Here is a 15,532-nt window from a genome sequence, read left to right on the forward strand (position 1 = left end):
TCTGATGGGTACAGGACACCAAACACATGAAAAAAGGGGTCAGGGTCTTTGTCCCTGCAATATAATGAATTTGGCACATAATGATTAATGGTCCCATCCCGTGGCCCACCCCCCTAATGAGCGGGGGGGTGGGATCACTTGAGTCCCTCGTCTGTGCTCTTGAACATGAGGATGGCGTTGGAGATCTTGAGGGCGGGGCCAAGCTTGATGCTCATGATCTTCACAATGTCGGTCTGGGTGAGCAGCAGGAAGGCCTCCCCGTCAATCATCTGCAGACAGGCAACACGGGAGATGTCAATGGTCACACTCACATAGGAGTCAACAAAATAAAAAGAAATATATTTTTCTTCAGCACCTATTCAGCCCTGAAAATTAGAGCCTGCGGTAAAGTATTCTCCCTACGCAAGTGTCTACAGTGCAACATGACCGATAATTATGATGAAGCTGGATGATGCTTTATTCATGAGCACTCGGTGGTCTCACCTCGTCTTTAAACACACGAGCTTGTTCTTCACAGCCGATAAGATTCTGGACAAAACTGGAGACCTGCAGCGTAGAGTGGAAATGTATTGAAACAGTCAGAAAATATTCACAATAAACAAGTAAAAAAAAAGTAAGCAATGATGCTCACTGACCTCTTCAACGTTCCATGCCGCTACCTGGCTCGCGTGAATGCCCTGAACGCCAGGCAGCAGTTTACAGTGCTGCTCCCAGCACAGAGACAGAGTCCTGTCTGACTGGCCGCCCAGTGCCGACATGAACAGTGACGGATACACCTCTGAGGACACGTCTAAGGGCAAACATACACATCACAACCAGTCAATTTATGAACACTTCAGATTTTTACACATCACAGTAGAAAAAAACTAGTAATTCCGCAAAAATTTAATTTTGTGAAATGACACAACTAGAATGGTAACTAGAGCAGCTCAAAGCTCTGCTTAGGCCCAACAGTCTCCTTAAAGTCTATCAAGCTGCACCAAATCGCACACGATCATAGATATCAGCTCGCTAAATCAGCTCGGCACATTTTTTCATCTAGTCTGTTATTGTTGTGTAATCTGGCTTACAAACAAAAAAATCTACAAAAAAACAGCAGTAACTAGGCCTGAGTGTGTGTATGCATATGTTATTTCTCAGAGGCTTCAGGGATAGAAAACTGTTTTTTGTGGATAAAGTAAATGTAATGGGAGATGATAGAGGATTAAACACGTTGCTGTCCATATCTCCTATGTTAATAAAGTTCAGTCAAAGAAGGATCAGCCGAAAACTCACTCTGGTAGTCTCGCTGCTGGTTCTTCCTGTATTTGGGAGGACGGCCGATCCTGAAAACAGAAAAAAATATACATGTGGGAAAATCAAACCTACACACAAAGGCTTACACATATGCTTACACACAAACATGCTAACACACATGTTTACCTGCCACGGTAATGGGTCTTCTTGGTCCTCTGGCCAAAGAAGAGGTTCCTCTTGCACTCCGAGTCTGACAGCTCAGCCTTCAGCCTGCCCTGGTTACGCTCAGCCAGCGGGCAGCCAGATATGCAGTGATGAGCAGTGAAACGACCAGTCACATGGCCTGAGCCGTCACAACCTGGAGTCGGACACTTCCTGTTTAAATGACAGATGATCCCCATCAAATGGAAGTCTGGCCTCAGTATAATATCAAGGTAGGGTTGGTAAGACGTTTCTGAAACACTGTTTGTCTTATTGGCTGAAATCCTCTTCACATCCTCAGGACCATCAATAAATAAAGTGGCCTGGAAAAAAACGGAAACATATGACAGTGGCCCTCGCAGGAATGTAATAAACACGACCGATCCTTTCATTCAGAGGAGACTTCAGCCAGGGAGAAATACACTGCAGGAGCCGAGACGATGGCCAGAGGTTAGTTCGCCAGTCACAGAAAAGTCGGCTTCCAGCAGGTGTCAGTGCACCTTTAAATTTCCCACGGGTTTAATAAAGCATCCATCTATCTATCTATGTGTGTTTGGGGCGTAACTCTGACAAGAGGGCTGATGCAAGGGGGTGGAATGTATCGGTTGAAAAATGCACCCAGCTCTTGCCTTTTAAAGGATTACCAACCCTAACTTTAAGAAGACCAACAATCACACCATTATTTCAAAGTTTGAAAACACTTTCAATGTCTTTATCTCAGGTACTGGTGAGAACCTGTTGTGGAAGCTGTACTTGTTGGATCTGGGGTGGCTGATGGGCTTGCAGGGAACAGAGGACGGGCAGACCGACTGACCGATGGCAGGAGGCTCCCTCACACCTACAAACACACAAATAAAATCAGATGAGGCTTCACATGTGCACACACAGCAGGATGTTCAACAAACCCTAATCCCATGCTGCTCGGTGTGGCATTATTTCTGTCATGAATTAACAAGCAGTGCAGATTTCTACAGGCTTAATACAGTTGACTGGTCAGAGTAGGAAAATATGTAATATTTACACCTGTGCTTTTTCTACAGAACACATCTAAAGGTGTTATTCCAGCAGCAGATACGAATATCAGTCAACAGAGTATATCAGCAACATAAATGAAATATAAAAAAATGGTAAATTGTTTTTTCTTTTTTTTCTTCAAATACTAATAAAAGATACTAAAGGAGTTATAGTAACTTCGGTTAGCATTTCACTTTTCTTTATTAAACCAGTTGAATTATCATTTACATGGCAATCTGGGGCCTTGAAAACAAGGTTTACAATATACTCTTAACTATTTTGTGTTATCAACCATTTAGAAAAAGTAGAGTTACGTCCAGTGGGTAGGATTTTGGAGGATCTAATGCCTGAAAGGGAAAATAATATTCATACTTGTATTTTCATGAGTATTTAATCACCTGAAACTAAAAACTGTTTGTGACCTCAGAATGAGCCCCCTTAATATTAACATCAGGAGCAGGTGCTTTTCCACAAAGTCCACAAAGCTGCACTACCATGTTCCTACAGTAGCCCAGAACAGACAAACCAAAACACTGGTTCTGGCAGAGAGGACCTTTCAGGTTCTTGTTTCAAGGCCACCACAGTTTCTACTGGACGGTGGAGCAAAGAGTATTCAGTTGTACTTTGCAACTTCACCACTAGATCCCACTAAATCATACACACTAAACCTTTTGGTGTATACAGTATTGTAGTTGCTACCGTGTGGCTCCTGTGTCTTGGAGTCCTGTGGGGGAATTTTCAGTGGGTGACCGGTTGCTTCACACCAGCCTGCTGGATGTATGTCTGGGTGATCTGAGTCCACCCATTCATCATAGACGTGACTCCAGCCGTCATAATGGATCTGGAGGAGGAACAGTTAAGACCATTAGCACCAAAGCCCCAGCTGACAAGTACACACAGTTAGAGCTACAATAGACCTGAGGCAGAAACGTGTTAAACAATATTGTGCATATACAAGATCATACAATTCATAACCTCAGACATTTTGTATTTAAATGTCCAGGACACACACACATACACAAACACAGAGTATTACCTTTATGCGGTGAGTCTCGACCTCCTCCACTGTGGCTACTCTGATCAAACCAGGACTTCGCTTGTCCACGGCCTCCAGTTTCATCTGAGGTTGGAAGCTGTGGGCCACACGCTGGGGAAGAACAATTTCTCTTCAATAAAGCATTGGCTTCGCTTGCACCATTCTTAGATTCAATAGAACGATACTGTGAATGAAGTCCAAAACAGATCTTTGCTCTCACCACTTTAAAGGCATCAGCAGCCACAGCCTTAGCACCAGTCTCCTCCAGGTAGTGAGACCAGGAGAACCGGGCCTGGTCTGGGTAATCTGAAGCAGCAAAAATTGAAAAAATCATTCAGCTCATACATATCGCCTCACACATTCTCACCAAGCTCCTTCACTGGTTGCCCATTAACTTCGTATATGTACATGTACAGTCAATTCCACATATTTATTTGCAACACAACCTGTTAAGGCCCTATGTGACAAATTCTGATTTGTGAATATGGGCTATACAAATAAAATGTAATTGATCGATTGATTGACATAAAGACATACTGTGTCTTTGCAGAGTATAAAAGGGGAATGATGTGGACATGGAGGAGAACTCGACAAGACAGTCAACTATGAATATGTAAAATCAATGATTAACAAGCATCACATTGGTCACCTTGGGGTGGGGTTAGGGGCAGGTTCCTCTCCTGGCACCAACCAATCGGATGAATGTACGGACTGCTAGCATCACACCTGTGTGTTTTGACAGTCAACAACGAAAACATTATTAGGTTTTCTGGAAAAAAGTTTTGAGGAAAGTTGGTGTATGAAATGAAAATGAAGAAGCAATGCTGCACTTTCATTGTAAAGAAAAACAACCTGGTGAATGATATGAGTTAGGAGGCTGCACAAAGAACATAAACTACTGAGGTGTGCTATATATATATACTAATAAATGTGTAGGACAAAGTTAGCAGCTGATAAAGAAGGGGAAGGGGTTAGGTGAGACCAAATCAGAGCTAAAAGGAGAACACCAATTCACAATTCGATAGAGTATCTATTTTTGTCTGCTGGATGTAACGAGACAATTTTGTGCTATCACTTTAGCCCAAGCCACTTCATATGGAGATTAAATTTCAGGGGTGTTGGTAGTTCTTTCCCTTAGAGGCCAGGTTTAGATGAATGCAGGCTCATCACAACTGAAGTGGAAGTTGTACAGCTCTACAGCTCCAGCAGCTGTTTGAGAGGAACAAAGGTGCATGGGTGCTTTAGGATAAACATATAAACTGTTAGTTAACTGAGAAACTTCAGTTTGCAACAGTGGGATGCCTTAACAACACATTTCTCCTGATGAAGGGAAATGCACAACACAGGACGCATTTTCTCCATAGCTGCTCAGTATCATAGTAATTTGATCACTTCCCAAATCGAATGAGTTCAGAAAGACCCACCAGTAGTCATATGTGTCATCCCAGTTGTCAAAATGAACCAGGAAACGATAGTCCACCATGTCAGTGACAGTTGCTACACAGATGAGGGAGGGGTTCATGCGGTCGACAGCCTCCAGTTTCATGCCTATGTCGAAGCTGCACTTCACGTCAACCTGAGCAGAAAGCACGAACATTAGAAACCTCAACTAAAAATGTGTCATCCTACTTGAATCCATGCTTGTAGATGTTACATTACACATTATATACAACATGTTATACTGTATAACAGTAGTTACCCTGCCAGGACTGGCAAACAACTCTTTGGGAGCCACTTGTGCTTTAGTCATTCTCAGGTAGTTGGTCCAGGTAAACTCCTCCTCTTTACAGCCTGCAGAGACAAGACAGAAAAACACAAGATTGGCTTGAGTCATTGTCTTGAAAAGCAGTAAAGCATTATATACATTTAGAGGAATAATTCAAGTCAAAGCACTCGCTCACTTTCATGCCCAGAGTTAGATGAGAGGACTTATGCCACTCTCATGTCTACAGGACACAGGGGGAAACAGTTTGCCTGATTCTGTCCAGAGGTGAAAAAAACCCCACCTGACAAATTTACTTAAGCTGCTTTCAGACACCCACCGAACTCAAGCTAATCTCCTTACATTCTCCACACGGGCTGTATGTGAGAACCCAAATGTCCAAGTGAGAGGCTAAGCACATTCTCCAGAGTTTCAACTGCCAGCCTTCTACTAAAAACTCTGGGAAAATCAGAATGAGCCTATGTGAGAAACAGAATGAAATTCTCCGGCGGATTAGCTGCAGTCGATTGGGAACGTTGATGACGTTTCTAACATCCGAGAGACGCAAAACTGTAAAATATATAAAGAATTTACCTTCCTCTTCCACTTGAATGGGTTAAATAAACGAGATATAAAATGTTAATTACAGTTTTAATGCTGTTGTTGGATAAATGTATTACCTTCGCTTAAAGATAGGATCTTTAGAGCTAATTCTCTGCAGGCTCAGAATCAGAATCAGAAGGTATTTATTGCCAAGTAGGTTTACACCTACCTGGAATTTGCACTGGTTGTTGGTGCATACAATGAACGTAAAACATAAAAACTCAATAGATACAACACACATAAGAAACAAATAAAAAATAATATATAAAATGAAAATATATAAAAGATAAAAGATATAAAAAGTGAAATGCAAAATGCAAAACAGGAGAGCCATGTCAATTTGCATGCTTATACATTATACATATTTACTGTATAAACATGCATGGTATCGACCTCATCTAACTCTCGCCCAGAACGTGAAAGGAACGTATTTCCCAGAGTTTCAAACTATTGTTTTAAAGGATAAGCTTCATCCTCTGAAAGGGTAAACATAGTCTTTGGTCTGTGTACACTTTGTTGTCACCTCTGACCTTTGGGAGTGTGCAGTTTGTGTCCTGTGCTCTCACACCAGCCTGCAGGGTGGATGTCGGGAGAATTTGCATTCACCCAGAAGTCGTGACAGTCGGAGTAGCCATCAAAATGGAGCCGCAACCGGTAACCACAGACCTGGACAAAGACATGCCACGTTAGAGAAAAACAAAGCCAGGCTGAAGGAGGTGACACCTGGCTGGACTCCTCCTGCATGCAAAGCAGCCTGTGAAGTGACTGAAAGGGGATTTTTAATTCAAAATAATCCCCCTTGTCATTAAGATCCATTGACCGTGTTAATGTACGTGTGGCTCACCTCAGCCACAGTGAGGACAAAGTACATGGACGGATGCTGCGGGTCGATGCCTTCCAGCTTCATCCCCTGTTTAAAGCCGTTCTTCACTGTCGGCACTCTCTGAGACTGGACACGCAGGATAAAAGGGCAAATATTTCAGTACAGAACAGACACTAAGATAAAATTAAGTAAAAATCATCCTTGTGGGGAAATTGGTTTAGGGCAAAGGACAGAGGAAAGATAAGAACACAGCAAATTGACAAGCAGGAGTACAGAAATGTTCTCGCAGTGGATTTATACTTAATTTTTCTGGGGACAAATAGTCGGTGGCAAAGCTCAGTTTGCAAAACGGTTAGATAGTTACAGGAATACTTTTCTTTAAAAATAGAATCACTCCATGACACTCTCGACGGTACACTCAGTAACAAAATAAAAACGCAAGTCTTTGGCAGCATGCATCACTATCTCCAAGCTAAATTTACTTTTCTCATCTCCTCCCTTGACAATGATGTACAATGCCAACTGGGTCTCCCCTGTCCTATAAAGATAGCTGCAGTGGTCGTTAAAGAGGCAGTAATAAAAAAACATGGGTATACTGGGAGAAGCTGTGTGTAGGTAGCATGAGCTCTGGCGGAAGCTACAGTCTGAATATTAAAGTCTAACATACCTCTTGGAAAAGCTTGTTGGGACAAAAAACTGCTTTGGTTTCCTCCAGATACAGAGCCCACGTCCACTGCTCAGTCTTAGTGTCTCCAGCTTCACCAAAAACACAAATTAATACATTAACGTGCATGACAACAAGGCATTAGTCCAACCCAAGGAACTAAAAGAATTAAAAAGTGGAACAGATGACAGACAATAAGTCAGACTGTGAAAAAAACAGTTTCTTCAGCAGCTAATGTTGCAAGATTGCTGCTTCTGTAATATTACACACAACTTCTCAAAAGAACTTTTGTCGAAAATTGAAAAATTGTAAACAACAACTACAACTTTAGGTTGAAATAACTGTCTCACAAAATGTTTTACTGAAGATGGATTATAATAAATAAAATGCATCTTTTATAGCCTCAAAAATTGTTTACAACCTTTAACTTGAAGGTCATTTTAGAGTCATAATTTATTGCTGTTTGATGGGACTGCATTATATCACCCGAGATATGTAATCGGTATTAAACTTCTTAATATGTCGCCTGCTTAAGTGAAAGAAATTAACCAAAAATTAGAGCAAAGATGAAATGACACCAACAGAACGACATGTAAAGAATAAGTATTCCAACCTGCTCTGATGTGTCGACTGTCTGCTTTAGAGTCATCCATTTTCTCATCCTAAAAAACATGTTAGAAAACTTGCGTAAGTATAAAAGCCTCAGACACAGTCACTGAATTAAAGCTGATTTTTGATTCGAAAACAATAAGTTTGTGTTATTTGCAAGAACTATTCAGTCAGCTTTACCATGTCGCTCACAATACTTTCAGTCATGAAAGGCAATAGTCATGACCATTCGAATAAACTCTTCATATACCACAACATCTGGCAAACTCTAACCCATATGTTAAGGGGAGGAAAAATGACTGTCCCACCGTGCCCTCCATGTCGGAGTCTTCCTCAGAGGGACTAAGGTACTCCTTCCTCTTCCTCTTCCTCATCGGTTTAAGGTGATCAGGGTTAAGGGAGGAGACCCTGCCACCTGCCGGCACCTTCTCCACGCCAGCGCTCCTCCTAAGGTGCAGAGAGCACAGATACTGTCCCTCAGGTCTAAAAACATCACCTCACTCTGATCCATTTTCATGAAGTTTATTTCTACCTTTCACACTCCCACTAAATTTGACACTGCACTTTCCTGTGCCAAAAACCACACACAAAGCCCAGTTTGAAGCCGATGAGATGAACCATTTGCGAGTTATGAGTTCCACATACAGACGACAGACTTCTATAGAATGAGTAGGATCATACAACTCAAAGTAAGTGACCATATAACACTTACTTTGAGTTGTATGAGAGATTATACAGGAGAAGCAGCCACTATTAACACACCTGTCAGTGATGGGCTCTCTTCGTAGCTCCTCCATGTAGGGCCTCTGCGCTCTGGGATCATGGCTAAGTTGTCCCAGTCCAACCTGAACTTCAGGTTTGATGGAAACCAACCTTCCCAGCTCTACAGCTGCGCCTCGCACAGGGCCTACAGGGGCTGACACATCTGTCACATCAGAATCAGGCATTTAATTAATTACATTTATGATTAAAAAAATTACATTGGGCCACACACTTCTCGTTACTTTTCCATGTCTGTGATTTGCACTGGCTGTGTGAGTGTAACAGCTGATCCTTGATCTGCTGCGTGGCACATATGTCTGTTTGTCACATAGGCGGAGCTGCAATGTGAGGTTTCTGGTATGATCACTTTATTTCCTTGAATAAAAGTACAGCTTTATACTAATGCGAGGATACTACTCTATGAAACCGTGCATCTTCCAGTCCTGCAATTACACTAAATATCTTGTCAAAACGAAACCTTGTTTGAACAGGAGAAACGCTGTAGTGCTTTTACTTTGAAAGGGTTACAGATTATGTTTGGGACATATTAAACAGATAAACATTAAAACTGTGGTGAAAGGTAATTTTCCCTGTCTATACCGCTGTGAACCGTGCTGTACCTGGAGAAAATAGGCGAGACCTCGATTCAAAAGATGGATGTTTTAAAGACACGTGGAAAAAGCTGAGCAAAGGGTCTTTTACTGAAAGACTTCTGCATATTTCATGCATGAATTTTAAATTGTAAAGATTTACTTTATTTATGTCATTATTTAATGACCTCATCTAAGCCACTGCTGAAACAACACCATGTGCCTATATTGGTGCTCTTCACCTGTTCTTACGAGCTGGTTTATAAGATGGTATAGAATTTTTTGTCTAATTTATTGGAATACTATTTCTATTTTTGAATGTCCGCGTCTTCATATCTTATGTTAATTAGGTTAATATTCAAAAGTAAAATGTTTGTTTGTTTTGTAATTTTTTACACACATTGCAGTGCAAAGTAAAGTGCACATTGCAGTCAATGTGCACTTTATATTACTTTTTTAATAGATACTTTTAAGTCCTACTTTTCCTGAGTGCATTTAATTTTACTTATAAAGTAACAATGCTTTTAGTTGGGTACTGTTTCTGTTACTCTACCCACCGCTGCTTCTGACTAAACTTATTGATTACTTGTACCCACTTTTCAGCTGAATTTAGTTTCTTCAAACATCTTATATTGATATTCTGAACACGAACCCGCAGCTGCTTTATCTTCACTTGTCAAGAAAAGTTCTGCTGTAATTATCCGATGTAATTATTGCTCATTTAAGCTTCAAGCAGATTAGTCATTGTTGAAAAGCGCACGCTGCCATATACGGACAGCAGCCGTCCTTAACTAACATAACACCTGCAACATTGGAAATTTTATTCTTTTAATACAAAATCTGTATTCATCAGATATGTTCGGTTATATAAGAGATGAACATTTGGTCACTTTAAAAAAAACGGAAAAACTGTATTCCTTGATATTTTTTTGTCAGGCATTGAGATTGGCTGCCATTACCTCCATCTAAAATGTAATATTTCTTGCTTAGTCCCTAATGATACAAAAACCTTGTGCAACTATGACTCTACCTGGCTTGTCTGCTGGAGCCCCTTCTGCATCGGCGGATCTCCCAGAAGTCCCTGCTGCTAATTCGGCTGTGCTGCTGGTCGTCCCTGGGGTGATCAGTGTGCTCAGCGTTCCTACGTCACTCACACAGAACTACAACACACACACACACACACACACATCAATGAGTCCATCTGTCAAAATGTGTCCTGAGGTTTTTAAGATGTCCATGCAACAATTTATCAGACATTTATTAAATATGTCCTGTGGCAGGCGGTTTCCAGTTGAGACTCTGATCAGAGTGAGGACAAATGAGATCATTTTAATGAGTTAGGATTTTAATAAGCTATTATCATTCTGATGACCTCTCCCTCTTTTTAATGTGAGATTTGTTGCATTACATCTAGTTTATCTGGCTGATTGGCTTTGTTACTGTGTTTGCTTTCATACTGACCCAGTGAAATGAGTTCCAGTGCTGAATATTTATTTTAATTACATATTACATATTTACTGCAGATAAAGGATCACTGTGTTCAAAGGTAAGTGGCAAAAGCCTCCCTGAGCCCCTGAGAAAGGAGCAGATGAGTCACAAGCCTCTCTGATCTTTTTGATGAAACACTGTCTGATCAGAAACCAATCCCCCACCTTGCACGTGGTGTGAGATCATCCAACAAGTACACAGGGAAGGTACTATCAGGGATCAGCCCTTAAGCTATCATTTTTTTTTTCTGGTGGTATTTTTGGCTACTTTCAAAGCCAGGAAATAAAAGCTGTTGTAATTTGTAGCCTGGACGATTTATTGTTTGCCAAATTTAAATCAGCCAATATGAGCCTTTCCCAATCAAATGAAGATATATAAAAGCTTTTATTTTGTATAATAAACAATGCAGAAAAGTGCTCTTGTTTTGGAAATGTCTGTTTCCTTTCCTTGTGTTAAGTGTTCTCCTCTCTTGCTGCAGCTTATCTTGTGAACAGGAGCTGGTGATGTGTGATAATTTAATTGCTGTGGGAATAAGATCGATGAGACACCATGAAGTGAGCCACAATCTATAAAGCTCTTAAAGAAACAAACAAGCAGGTGAGAAAAAGCTTGAAATCCTCTATTAAATAAATGCTGTGAGGAAAGAAGGATTTATGTGTAGCAGAACAAATATATTTCTCACATGACTCACCTTGAGGTTGCTGCTAGGCAGTATCGCCATCCCCTCCTTCCATTCCAGGACATGGACGATGCTACAAGCCCCACCCACTTGTGCTGTAAGGGTGGGCAGAGCCGTGTGATTGGCCCTGACTCCTTTACCTAGGTCTCCCACAGCAACAGTTGGAGTCACCTCCACCTTCTGATGACTAAGAGCAGGAGCTGAGGAGAGATGCGTTCAGATTCATGAACTCTCTCTCTGAGTTCACCCTAGAGAATACAACTCAATTATCTCAATTAACACACTGTATTTTTATTTGATCGCATCACTGTAGTGTTTAATCTTCTTTTTTTTTAAGAAAAAGTCATTTCCTTTTTGTGGCACAAGGGGGAAAAGAAAATGAATGAAATTATCATAACACCATTTATTTAGCTTTTTTATAATAATGGTCAAAAGTGACAACAACAAAAGGAAAAATTTCAAAACTACCTGTTTGTTTAGGTGGAATAATTACTTTCCTTATATTTTCTTATAATTAATGTTGTATTTGCATTTTACTGTAAAGAGCCCTGACTGTCTTGTCTTTGACTGGTGCTTAATGCTGACATCTGCTGACAGAATATCTCTGGGATGTTCTCTGTCTTATTATATCAAAATACAATGGTTACTAATAATTTTAATATTCTGATGATTTTTTTTTCATATAAATCATTTACTTTTTGGTCTGAGAAATGTCAAAAGTTTGACAAATGCAAATCACAACTTTGCAAAATCATCTTCAGCTGTCTTATTTTGTTTGAGCAAAAGTCCAAAACACAAATATTCTGTTTACTATCAGCTTAGTAAAATAAGCTGATTGATTTGTTTCTTTGACTTGAGACGACTAATTAATGAAATAATAATTTCTTCTCTAATGAGAAGGAGTTTTACTGATACCAAAAGCAGCGTCAAAAGGGACCAGCGGGTTGTGTCACATCCTTGTTAAACACTTTATAATCTCAAAGGAAATTAAAGAAATTAGCCAAACACCATTTAAATAATTTAACTTAATGTCACATCATAAATGAGTGATTGTGAGAATCCTTGGTGAAGAATATAAGTCTAGTAAAACACTGTGGGTGTGGTAATTGATAAGGAATTTAAGAACAAAAGCTTATCTTTCTAATTTACATTTTCGCCCTGGGTGTGTGTATGTGTGTAAATAATGTTGGTCACATAAAGGTTATATTATGTTTGAATGTTCTTTGGCAGACTGTATATGTACACAGGCATCAGTTTGTTAAAGGATGGTCTCGCCAACACAATCAGACCAGTGCTCACCTGGAAGGAGTAGAGCTGTGGTGGTGTGGGGCTGAGGCTGGGGCTTAGGCTTGGTCTCAGGCTGGGATTGGGGCTGGGGTTGAGGCTGGGTCTGAGGCTGGGGCTGGGGCTGAGGCTTGGTCTCAGGCTGGGTCTGAGGCTTGGTCTGAGGCAGGGTCTGAGGCTTGCTCTGAGGCTTGGTCTGAGGCAGGGTCTGGGTCTGAGGCTGAGGCTGAGGCTGCGGCTGGGTCTGCAGATGGGTTTGGGTTTGGGTTTGGGTTTGGGTCTGGGTTTGGGTCTGGGGCTGTGGCTGAAGCTGGAGCTGGAGCTGGAGTTGGGGCTGGAGTTGGGGCTGGGGCTGTGGCTGGAGCTGGAGCTGGGGCTGTGGCTGGAGCTGGAGCTGGAGCTGGGGCTGGGGCCGGGCCTTCTTAGCCACACCATCATTCCCACAGATGAGAATGGTCTCACTGGGAGTTGAGGCGGACGGATCCAGAGATCTGTGCTCTTCTTTCGGTTGAGCCTCCATGTTCACTTTGACACTCATGACCCTGTCCCTTACTCCGGAGCGCTTAAAATCAAAGAGAATGAGGAACAATGTAACACATAGGACTGACAGGATGGCAAGTTCACAGCTTTACCAGGGTGTGGTTTTGTGGTCTGGGTCCTGTATAAAAACATCCAAGAAAATTCTTTCCCGTTGAGGTTCAATTTGAATTTTTTGTGATTATTTTGTTTATTCGTCAAATCAAGGGTCAAGAGGAAACTGTAGGTCGGAAAGCACGCTGGGGTACATACTGATTTTGGTTTATCTGACTCGACTTGTTCAGAAATCTTAATTTATAGTAGTTATGCTCTTTTTATCTATTGACCTATCTGAATCATTTTTTATTACTCACTCTATCAATTACAAGAGTATCAATGTGAAATCAATACAATACACAGGAAAACAATACAAGGTGAAGGCACACTTTGCAGCTATGAACAAAGAAAAATATAGAGGGAATTGCATTACCACAAAGTCAATGATACACTTTGTGTCTATTTGTACAGTCACCAAAGTGCTGCTCATTGTGGGAACGGTTGGGTTTCTCAAATAATTTGGCCTTATTATGTTATGATTTGGCCTTTAAAATTAAACTGAATTGAATACCTTTTATTTTAGTTGATTCATTGTTTGCGAGGCACTGTGTCACCTTGTTGAGATAAGTGCTCTACAAATAGTTATTATGATAGTTATTATTTAGTGCCTCCTATTCTAATATTTTCCCATAATGTTTGTAGAACTTTTTGCTGACCAATAATATGGTTACTGGCTACATTAGCACCCATGCAGAACATGTTTGGATTTAAGTTACAATTTCTTCACTTACTTTACAATTTAATAGTAGTAGTAAATGCACTCAAGCTTAGTATTTTTGCACGAAATGATAATTTTATACTGTCCACCTTATATGACACTGACTATTGGAGCAGCCTCCTAGACACAGACTTCGGTAATTCCTGAGTGCTTTTCTTGTTCAGTAAGTATATTTTTAAACTCCTGGATGCCTTCATTTCCTTTGGTATCTATCTATCTATCTATGTCTGACTATTCATTCAAATATAGTGTCAGGAAAATCCATCTTTTAAAAATCACTGAGGCACATCGTCATTTTTGGACACATACAAATCAAAGTGACATGACTCGGTAAGAAATCTTAGTCATTATAGCTCTTATATATACATCAGTTTATTTATCTGCAGTCTTTTGTGCTAAAATCCATTATTGTAAGAGTATGATTGTGATATTCATATTAGTAATTCACAGGGGGACATCAACCGGAAGGGGAAATCATTTGAGATCTAGGCACACTTAGGTGCTATGAACAAATACAATTATGTCGTTTTTATCTCCATGTGTATTTACTGCCTGCCATTTCCCCTAAAATGGCTCCTGGATGTACAGAACCATTAAAAGACAACGTTAGAACTATATGAGAAATATTTTCCTGGAGATTTCTCCTAACTTACACATAATCAGACAAACAATAAAAACAATGAAGCGCAATGTCTTGAATAGAAATGAAGAAGAGAGACGGGCTCCCTCATCAACAGCCATGATGACCCCGTCTGACTTTTTAACAGGCGTGATTAATAAAGACCTTCAAATGTAAAACTACTGTATTTACTCGCAGGCATCAAACTCCACACACGTCAAATATGGCATTTTGGTTAAAATGGCGGAGGACGTGAAAGCCTTCAGCCAAAAACAAAAATGAAATGTGTAAAAATCCACAGTGAAAATCCCATTTAGTGAAAAACTGAACCCTGTCACCCATTCCGCCGACATCTCCACCTCACGGCGGCGTTAGCATGTCACATCTGACTCGGACCCCAGCGCCATTTCTTCATGTTCAAATGTGTTATCACTCGATTAGCTTCAATGAACGCGCGCTATTATATATTTTAACATGAACAGCTTTGAGCTTTAAATCCTTATCGTCGAACACGCTTCACATTCAGGTACAACCCCGTCGATACTCGCCCCTTTTTAAAACCCGTTCGGTTTAAAGACGCTTCAATGAGGAGAAAATGATCAAATGTGGAATTAAATGGGATAAATTGCGAAGTGAAATTTGTCTCACCAGCTCTGATCTCCTGCGGCTCCGGGGCTCACAATGCGCATGCGCGAGCCCACAGCACAGTCACTGCCCGCTGCCTTAGAATAGAAGCGCTTTGCTTTCAGTAGCGATCGATGTGAAAATATTATCGATTACAGTGGAGACCAATCAACGTCAGCTTATTTCAAAAATTAATGAACCTCTTCTGCAAACCAGACTGTTCTCCCCCCACAATACCATACCGTAC

At 40.8% G+C, this 15,532-nt stretch overlaps 1 protein-coding gene across 4 annotated transcripts; it reads right to left on the minus strand.

The window, feature by feature from the left end:
* Positions 1-15,482, minus strand: l3mbtl1 (L3MBTL histone methyl-lysine binding protein 1). Of its 4 annotated transcripts, none has more exons than XM_062391204.1 (22): positions 15,310-15,482; positions 12,707-13,253; positions 11,420-11,607; positions 10,271-10,400; positions 8,651-8,795; positions 8,197-8,335; positions 7,893-7,941; positions 7,283-7,371; positions 6,637-6,741; positions 6,323-6,458; positions 5,187-5,278; positions 4,912-5,063; positions 4,137-4,213; positions 3,708-3,793; positions 3,488-3,598; positions 3,151-3,292; positions 2,139-2,275; positions 1,423-1,607; positions 1,276-1,325; positions 636-790; positions 484-546; positions 1-269 (listed from the first exon to the last, which is right to left on the minus strand). In XM_062391204.1, exons 2-22 carry the CDS (start codon positions 13,227-13,229, stop codon positions 135-137), a joined length of 2,889 nt encoding a protein of 962 aa, XP_062247188.1. In that variant the 5' UTR covers positions 13,230-13,253; positions 15,310-15,482; the 3' UTR covers positions 1-134. The 4 variants fall into 4 exon arrangements, with proteins under 4 accessions (XP_062247188.1, XP_062247187.1, XP_062247190.1 ...); XM_062391203.1 differs by having other exon boundaries at positions 8,651-8,813; XM_062391206.1 differs by having other exon boundaries at positions 1,423-1,611; positions 2,191-2,275; positions 8,651-8,813; positions 15,310-15,481.
* Between the last annotated feature and the right edge of the window lie 50 nt (positions 15,483-15,532).

Source organism: Platichthys flesus, chromosome 7, assembly GCF_949316205.1.
Source record: "Platichthys flesus chromosome 7, fPlaFle2.1, whole genome shotgun sequence".
In the NCBI taxonomy this organism is placed as follows: domain Eukaryota; kingdom Metazoa; phylum Chordata; class Actinopteri; order Pleuronectiformes; family Pleuronectidae; genus Platichthys; species Platichthys flesus.

Excerpts from the sequence above, each read along its gene's own strand:
- l3mbtl1 (XM_062391203.1), bottom strand. The coding sequence starts at position 13,229 with ATGAGTGTCAAAGTGAACATGGAGGCTCAACCGAAAGAAGAGCACAGA. Across the intron at positions 5,064-5,186 it reads TGTTTGCCAGTCCTGGCAGG|GTTGACGTGAAGTGCAGCTT; the intron begins GTAACTACTGTT and ends CTTTCTGCTCAG. Across the intron at positions 4,214-4,911 it reads GATGACACATATGACTACTG|GTGTGATGCTAGCAGTCCGT; the intron begins GTGGGTCTTTCT and ends CAAAACACACAG.